The sequence below is a fragment of the Tachyglossus aculeatus genome, chromosome X1 (genome assembly GCF_015852505.1).
Source record: "Tachyglossus aculeatus isolate mTacAcu1 chromosome X1, mTacAcu1.pri, whole genome shotgun sequence".
Lineage (NCBI taxonomy): Eukaryota > Metazoa > Chordata > Mammalia > Monotremata > Tachyglossidae > Tachyglossus > Tachyglossus aculeatus.
Window position 1 is genome coordinate 79,633,011 of NC_052101.1, and position 9,418 is coordinate 79,642,428.

Genomic DNA, 9,418 nt, shown 5'->3' on the forward strand with positions numbered 1-9,418 from the left:
CTCATAAATCACTTATGCCTGAGGTGCTGTAAAGGCAGTAAGAATTGTTTTAAGTGGTTAGTGTAAACTCTTAGAAACTTAACTATTCCCAAAGAAAGATATGATGACCACCCACTATCCAGAGAACAAAGGAGGATTATAAACTCACATCATAAGATCATTTTGCAATTGTATAAACAAAGCTAGAGCTGATTACACTGCCTCCTTTTTCCTTTAACCAAACGTTTCAGGCCTGCCTTTGTAGCCCTCCCTCTAGTGGAAAAGAGTAGGATGATTAATTTTCCAAAGCATTGGTAGGATTCATGCCCTCCCTCCACACATCCGCCAAGCTAACTCTCTTCCTCCCTTCAGAGCCCTACTGAGAGCTCACCTCCTCCAGGAGGCCTTCCCAGACTGAGCCCCCTCCTTCCTCTCCCCCTCCCCATCCCCCCCACCCTACCTCCTTCCCCTCCCCACAGCACCTGTATATATGTTTGTACAGATTTATTACTCTATTTTACTTGTGCATATTTACTGTTCTATTTATTTTGTTAATGATGTGCATCTAGCTTTACTTCTGTTTATTCTGATGACTTGACACCTGTCCACGTGTTTTGTTTTGTTTTGTTATCTGTCTCCCCCTTCTAGACTGTGAGCCCGTTGTTGGGTAGGGACTGTATATGTTGCCAACTTTTACTTCCCAAGCGCTTAGTACAGTGCCCTACACACAGTAAGTGCTCAATAAATACGACTGAATGAATGAATTCATGTACAGCCTTTGCTCAGAGAAGCTCAATTATCATTTCAGCCAAAAAATAAAAATGTGTAATAGAGAAGAGAAACTCCAATTTTAAACAATAGGACAAACATTTGCCATGTCTTGTTGTGATTGAGGGAAGCTGTTGGTAGAACTGGAGTCAAGTTTGTCTGAAAGCCTCCTCCTTTCAACCTAAAACACAAATCTATTACCTGGTGCTGCAACTGTGTGACTGTTTACCCTCAGTTCCATGTTGCCTTCCGTTTTGTTCTCCATTCCCTCTCTTCTCTCCCACTCTCCCCTCGCCCTAAACATCACACACACATACACCTCCATGTGCAAGACTCAAAGGAGTCCCTTGGCAAAGGGGCTTTCTAAAGACATTTAATATTTCTTTACAGATGCGACGAGTATGTCACACAGCTGGACGAAATGCAGCGCCAGCTTGCAGCCGCCGAAGATGAAAAGAAGACCCTAAACAGCTTGCTGCGAATGGCCATCCAGCAGAAACTGGCTCTGACCCAGCGCCTGGAGCATCTGGAGCTCGACCATGAGCAGTCGAAAAGGGTGCGCACAAAATCAGCCTCCAAAGCCAAGACCAGTACCCCTAGTGTAAGTCACATCCGGTCCTGTGCAGACAGGTCAGAGGGGGTTGTGCTTAACAACCAGGTGTTTTGCACTGAGAAGTATAAGATCTATTGCGACTAGGGAAGCCTATAAGAAAATTGCATCTAATTTTTGTCCTGTGACTGTCAGCTTAAAGCCCCACTATCCATTAACATGGCAGTGAGTCGACTTGTGCTAGTATATTGTTAAAACCGTGTGATACAAATTGTATTGCAGTGGTCTTAACTGGAACTCAATTCATATGTAAAGGGAATGGTATTAGCATGTTAAGAGTGAAAGGGAGTTGACTGCTTCCTCGATGAACATGTGTGGCTTTATGTTGATGAGTAAATGTTGAAAGAAGAAAATATATACCTGATTATATACTACATTTGGTGTTACTAACTAGTCAGTAGAGCACAAATGCGATCCTCGCTTCCCCAGTCCCTCAGGATTACAGCGTAAGTCAAATTAAATTCTGCCTTGTCAAGTAAGAAGGCTAGCCTACAACCACTTATTACTATGTCAGAGAAGTGTTGAAAGACGATACTTAAGATGCGTGACATAAAATGTTAAGTATTTTTAGAACAGGCATCAAAATGCTATTTGCTTGTTCGTGGCCATTTACCTACAAGTGGCAGCCATTTCACCACTGACCAAAGTCCCAAAGCTCTGAAGGCAGGAAGAGAGTCAAACCAAACTGCTTCCTCCTCAACTTCTGTGTGCAGAAAGGATTTTAAATGAAAAAACTTGCACATTCATTTTGTATATTATAAACAATATGCAATATTACCCCCACTGGAATACAGTAAAAATTTGGTTCTAAATTGAGATGCAGTTTTCACCTTAAGTGATTTAGACTATGAAAAAGTATTTTGAAATGATCATGATGATCTCATATAGTTTATTGCAGCATATTATTCGGGCAAAAAGTGTAGTTGTTTCTCCACACAATGTATCTAACTAGAACTCATATTTGAGTATGACTATATGCTTAGTATTATTAAAATCACAATGCAATTTCTTGCAGTTCTCAGTATTACTCTAAATGGAACAATGTTTTGGGGCTCTGAAATAATCTTTTTCATTTTAATAAAAAATTGCATTTCTTATGCAAGCACGTATCACAGGGCTCTACATTATAGGTACCTTAAGTTAGACCAATTGCTATTGATGATTCACAAAATAGTTTATCTTATGTATTAATCTAAAAAAATTACTATTGGATTATCGTGAGGCCTTTTTAGCCAATTACAATGTTTGAAAGCATAAAAAGTGTACTTCATAACTGGTGCCTATACAAGTAAAAAAGGATATCCCAATTGAAATAATGTTGCTTGGAAAATTGGTAGAGCACAATAAGGCACACTTTTCTTTTTTTTCCCTAAAAAAAAGTTTTAAAGTGCCTGGCATGAAAAACTTTATTTTAATGTATAGCCCTGTACATTTTATACTTTTTGGAAATAATTTTATATGCTTATAGTGCTATTAAAAGTATTGCAGGACTCCATGGTTTTGTCTGCTAATAGTGCTGATGTTTTCTAAAGCCATTCTAATAACCCTTGTTCAGTACTCCTCTTCCCCAGTCCCACTTCTTGTTCATGGTTAGCAGCATATGCTTCCTATGTACGCCCTCTCTGCCTGTAAGTAGTCAAGAGACATGATAACGTTCAGGGTAAAATAGTATAGCGAATGGCCTACCTTCTCACAAGAGGCCATCCCACGTGGTGCTTTGGCTTCTCAAAGATTTAAAAGCAAAAAATAAAAGATTAGTATCCACTTCTACCAAGTCGTGTCCCAAAGAAATAAGGGAAATGAGGAAAGTGAAAAGAAACTAGGATTTTAAACTGTAACCAGAATGTTGTATGGCATTCCTTTTGAAGGAACTTTGGAAAGTCACATGGATTTTCTCCGTCTGGCTCATCCAAGGGCCAGTGGACAAGAGCAAGTCTAAAAAAAAGTCTCTTCAAAAAATTTTGGTGAAAAACAGGCCTCAGTGCATCAAGGATCCCCTCAGTTATAATTGCACTCTCCTGTATCTGAGCTTTAATATTGCTCTCCAGGAGGTTGTGGTAGGGTTTTTTTCGTTTGGTTTTTTTTTGTTTGTTTTTTGTTTTTTGCTTTGTTTTGTTTCTTAAACTTGCTTTAACATTCTGACTCCTGGTAATTCTCTTTTTTTGTTGTCTAGCCCCCTGTGAGGCCTTGATTCTCCCCGAAACTTTGTTGTGGATAACGAAACTTGCCTTGGAGGGGGAAGGCATTTTTGCTCCATTAGAAATAGCTTACACTATTGCTTCTACTGTGGTAGGAAGCAGTTAATACCTGTTCCTGTTGCTTCCCTGTCTCTGTTGGCAATGTTGGAACAAAACACTAATGGCAAAAAGTCAAACTTGAGGGACCAAGGTATCAACAGCTTCTTAAATTCAGTAGTTTTAAAAATCGGAAATTCCGTGTTATCTGACAGGTGATTTTTATCATCAACATGATGACAACACACAGAATGCTTTTCCCTAAGAAGATTAAGCTTAGTAATGAATTTCTCATTATTTTTAGCCTCTGATTTCTTTAAGATAGCACCAAATTGTTCCCTAAGTAGCCAAGCACTTTGATTCATTTGGTTTGCAACTTGGTTCAAAGCAGAGTTGTGCATGACATGTGACTGTGAAATACCCATCCTGTGTGTACTTGTTGCCGAATATAAGTGATATTACAGGGGCTTGTAAAATCTCTTTACTTTTATCTCAAGCATCTATTCTGTTTCAGATCTTAACTCAGATTTCACTTTCACTTTGGGGGAGTTAAGCATGAGAAAAATAATTAAGCCATCACCTACCTCTGCAAGCAGGCTCTTCTTTATTGGATGATTGCTGTTTTCTGCATTGGCCTGCATGATCCACTGACCTGCATGTCTTTGGGGGGTCGTTTTCAGCTTCATTGGTAAATTATCTTTTTTACTCACTGGCTGGGCCTCTATACACTTGGACAGCACAAGTTTATCCAGTACTTGTAAGAACTCTTCTTCCAACAACCTGTGACTCTGGGGCACACCTCACCCGCAGCATTGTTGATTTTAAGTGCTTGGAAATCATATTCAAGGCCCGAAGACTGCTTCTCTTTACTGATGCTGGGTTGTTTCACCTCACCGACTAACCTGCTCTGGAGGTCTCTCAGCACACTCTGTATTAAGTTGTCAAGTCTATTGTGGAAGAATACATTCACATTTTTCTAATTTTATTTCATTTTTTTTCCCATTTTTCAGCTGTAGAGTAGTTCCTGGAGATGGAATTGACCAACAGTGCACTCTGTTACATTGCAGCTTCCTTCCTTTACCTGTTGTGGTTGTGGTTTAAATAGTGGTAGCCGATTGCACAAATGAATGGAAACCACTGACATTTTCCCAAATGTCCACCTTTTTTGATATGCTACCTGCAATTGTTTTTGACTAACATTTCTCAAGTGATAAACAGAAAAGCTTTACACATTAAGTGCTACTGCAGGAAGAAATGTTACAAGTGCTGGAGAAACCTACTTCCAACAGTGATCGACATGTTAGTTTCTGACCTATTAGAAATATTCAGACAGGGGGATTTTTCTTAATGCAGATATGCTTTTTTAATCTGATTGTTAAACCTGTGCACTTTTGATATTTTGATATTTTACAGTAGCTTCCTTGATTCCTTATGTAGAGAAGTTATATAAGATGCCGTGGTTTGTGCTAATAGTAACTTTTCCATTTTGGGTTTGTACTTGTTGATTTCTACATCAGCATGTTGCAGAGATCTGTATTGTTTTGTTTTGCTCCAGACTGTGTTTAGAAGAGAGCTTCAAGACAAGCCGGGGAGCTCTGCTAAACTATATATGTGCTGTGCTTCAGCAGCTTTTTTAATTATTAAGATGTCCTGGTTTATGTTTTAAATTACTGATTTTAACTGCCATGGTCATTACAAAATCCAGGGTGTTCAGATTCTGGGATTTTTTTCATACCGTATTATTATTCTTAGGAATAGTTCAATGTAACAAGAAGAAAACTTGACTTTGCTCTGGTTAAAAACAGTAATAGGCACTTGAAAAAATGTTGAATAAGTAGTAGTATCTAGAAATTCCAGGATTTCTAGGTTTTAGGAAATTGTGAAGCATGATTGACTAACAGAATTTTGTACAACTGTACCAGTGAAATTCCAAATTGGAATTGTTTCGTTACTTCTTTGTTGTGCCAAATTATGGTACATTTAGAAAGAAAAATTCTAAAGTTGTCAATTATCGGGTGTTCTATTTCAGCGCCTTTTTGTTATTAATTGTTGCCAGTAGTGCCTTTAATCATTTGAGAGAATCCTAGAATAGTTCAGTCTATTCGGTGAAAAGCAAGGAGCTGGTTTGGACTTTAGCAAAGATGTGGAGCAATAAGTGCAAAGAGAACTCCCCCTTTGGCACATTTTTAATGAGTAGTCTTAATAGAGAGTTCTATATACAAGGAATTGTAAAGAATCCTGTTAGTCAATGATACTTCACCATGCAGATGCTTGCAAATTCAGGGGTATTGAAAACACAATAACAAAAAAAAAACAAAGAAAACAATGAATAAATACACTTTGGGAACCAAATGGACTTTTATTGAAGAAAGAAACACGATGTATTAACACATTTGTGGTTGCAGTTCGGAGGATGTATTGGGATATTGATGTTCTGTTAGCTTTGTATGGTGGTGGACACAGTTTAACCATAGTATTGTTTGCAAATGTGAAAACAAGACATTAATATCTTCTCTTGCATGTTGTATCTAATCGTTGTAATTTCAGGAAACAGAAACAGAAGTGCATCAACAAACTGGAAATGTTTGTTGAGGCTAGTGTGAACGATTAAATTGGTACTTCTGAAAATATTTTTTCCCAAAAAAGTACAAATTGTAATAATATAAGTGAGAAAGGTGAAAGAGTTCTGTTTGCTGGAATAAGCATTATTATTCCTAGATGTGGGGACTTTTATATTTTCCTCTTCTGTTGCAGTATTGATTCATAAGAAATATTGTTACATTTAAAAATTACTTCATTTGTATGTGGGTATTTATTTGAAATGATGTCAAAGTACTGTATTATGTTTTATGTGCATTATCTTTAGTGGCGGATTGGTCTTTACTTTAATGTCATATGCATGTACTCTTGCCAAGTAACCTTTACGCAGATATGAAAAAGCAAATGTCATTGTTTAAAACAACACATGGAAAGACGTAATGGTGTTAAGTTGGTAATTTTAGGCAGTGTAGAGAAATATGTTGCTTCCAAATTAAGAAAAAATGTAGGTAGGAAACAGCCTGCCTGTGTAAAGGTAGTAATTTTGGCAATATCAGTAATAAAAAAAAATTAAAAACGCAGTTGGTTCTCTGTACTCTTCACTCACTGATTTTCCTTGCCGAAGCCTATTGAAGCCTAATCTCATTGGAAATTCATCCGTTCATTCAGTTGTATTTATTGAGCACTTACTGGGTGCAGAGCACTGTACTAAGCACTTAAAATCTTTCAGCACTGTGAGATAACAGATCGGCTTGTTGTCATGACCCTTCTATAGTAAACTAAGAAACTATTTCCTGCCACTCCATTTTGGAAGCGTGGGTTTGGTCACTTTTAATGACTAGCCACAGAAAACACTTAAAGCATGTACATTTGGTTCTGCCAAAATGAGAGATTTCAATGTGCACTTTGGCTACTATGTGATTAGGGAATTGGAAAAGGTTCTTCCAACAGCCCTGGACAGTTTGGGCTCGGAGCGTCAGGGTAGCGAAGAAACTGCTGGTATGTGGTTTGTATGCATACATTTGGTGCCAGAACAAGTGAGTGCCATAGCATGAGTTCTCTTTAAAGAGCACTGGATGTACATTGCTCTTGAACAGTAAACTGCAAAAATAAAATAAAATAAAAACCCTTTCATTAGTATGAACTATTGATCTGATTTACATTGGTCTTTAAAACATTTAAAACAATGTCTAATCTTTGAGTTGCTGGTGATAGCCCTGATCATTGAAGCAGCATGGCCTCGTACAAAGAGTACGGGCTGGGAGTCAGAGGACCTGGATTTTAATCCTGACTCTGCCACTTACCTGCTGTATGACCTTGGGCAAGTCACTTCACTTCTCTGTGCCTTAGTTCCCTCATCTTTGAAACGGGGATTAAATCCTACTCCCACCTACTTAGATGGTGAGCCCCATGTGGAACAGGGACTGTGTCCAATCTGATTATCTTGTATCTACCCCAGCCCTTAGCACAGTGCTTGGCACATAGTGCTTAACAAGTACCATAGTAATCATTGAAAAAGCTCTGATCAAACAGAAACCCTGCATTGCTAATTGGCAGGGTGAAACTAGACATCGAAGGAAAGAGTCACTTGAGCAAAAATGAAAAGCCAATTGAGTACAGGAAAACAGGAAACCAGATGGGCCCCAAAGGAGTTTGAAGAGGACCTCACAAGGGATGCCAAAACTAATAAGAAAAGATTTGTCAGGTATTTCCAAAACAGGAAGTTGGCTAGGGAATCAGTGTGGCCATTTGGTGATGGTGGAGTAAAAGGTTTACTCAAGGGATGAAAAAGAGAGAACCGGAGACTCAGTTAAATCCATAGTTTACTGTGGAAGATAATAATAATTATGATATTCATTAAACACTTACTATGTGCCAGCCACTGTACCAAGCACTGGGGTGGGTACAAGCAAATCAGGTTGGACACAGTCCCTGTCCCACGTGGGAGTCACAGTCTCGAGCCCCATTTTGCAGATGAGGTAACTGAGGCATAGAGAAGTTAAGTGACTTGTCCAAGATCACACAGCAGACAAGTGGCAGAGCCTGGATTAGAACCCTGACCTTCTGACTCCCAGGCCCATGCTCTAGCCACTACACCATGCTGCTTTGATTCCCTATTCTCGCAGGTAAATTATGTGTAGCAGACAGCTCAGTGGACCTGAATCAAATTGTGGGGGACCACCCAGGATGTTAGACCTAAATGTTAAACCAGATGTGAACATGTCATGAGCAACAGATGGCCTCCATTTGAAAGTTCTCAAGGGAAGTTGCAGAATTCCTGCAGAAAGTGTGGAACTTATCTTTACAAACTGCCACAGTACAGGAGTGGCTGACAGATTGCCAAGATGTCCTCTGTAGAAGAAGGATTGCAAGGGTGGTCCTGCAAACCATAGACTGGTAAGTCTCACTCGTATGCCTGGCAAATCACTAGAACTGATCATTTAATTTGCAGCGGCTTTTTAGAACAACACGCGCTTTTTGGGGGAAAGAAAAGCTGGTTTCTGTATGAGGAAATTAGGCCTCACTGACTAGAGTTCTTTGAGCATGTGGATAGAGGGGAACCATTGGACATCATAGACTTGGATTTTTCAAAATGTCTTTGACAGGGTTCTACGCTAAAGTCTTTTAAAGAAACTAAGTTGTCATGATTGGAGGGAATGTTCCGTCATTGGTGGATTGTTGATTAAAATCAGCCAATCAATGGTTTTTATTGAGCACTTGTGATGTGCAGAGCACAGTATTAAGTGCTTGGGAGAAACTACTACAACTTTTCCTGTCCATAATATGTTTAGTAAACAATAGGAAAAAAACAAGGGTGAGGGTGAAATGACCACTTGTCAAAATGGAGAAATATAAGTACTTTTCATCCTATTTAATGTCTTCAAAGGAAGGAGGATGTAGTGAAATCTCCAAGTTTGCAAATGACATAATGCTCAGCTGGGTGGGAAAATACCGCATATAAACTGCAGGAAGACCTCATGACCTCAAGCAAGTGGATCAAAAATGGCAGATGAGCTTCAGTGTAAGTGCCAGGCAAAGCACTCAGGTGAAAATTATCCCTGAAAGATCATAACTACGTGAGGTCTTCTGACCAGTCGATCACTGCTCAAGAAAGACATCTGAGAGTCACTGTTGATTGATCAGTGTACTGGAGCAGTCCCAAAGACCTGACCAAATTCTGATCACCATCAGGAATAATAATAATGGTGTTTAAGTGTTTACTATGTGCCAAGCACTTTTCTAAGTGCTGGGGTAGATACAAGGTAATCAGGTTGGACACAGTCCTTGT

At 39.0% G+C, this 9,418-nt stretch overlaps 1 protein-coding gene across 3 annotated transcripts in view; it reads left to right on the plus strand.

The window, feature by feature from the left end:
* The window catches only part of BICD2 (BICD cargo adaptor 2), a 154,012-nt gene extending 147,302 nt beyond the window's left edge, over positions 1 to 6,710 (plus strand). The window contains exons 7-8 of one of the 3 annotated variants that reach the window (XM_038772113.1): positions 1,138 to 1,303; positions 4,602 to 6,710. In XM_038772113.1, the coding sequence (XP_038628041.1) occupies positions 1,138 to 1,303; positions 4,602 to 4,607 (172 nt within the window). In that variant the 3' untranslated portion in view covers positions 4,608 to 6,710. Of the gene's footprint in view, positions 1 to 1,137 lie in introns of all 3 variants that reach the window. The other 2 variants (XM_038772112.1, XM_038772111.1) reach the window with 2 other exon arrangements.
* Positions 6,711 to 9,418: the final 2,708 nt, after the last annotated feature.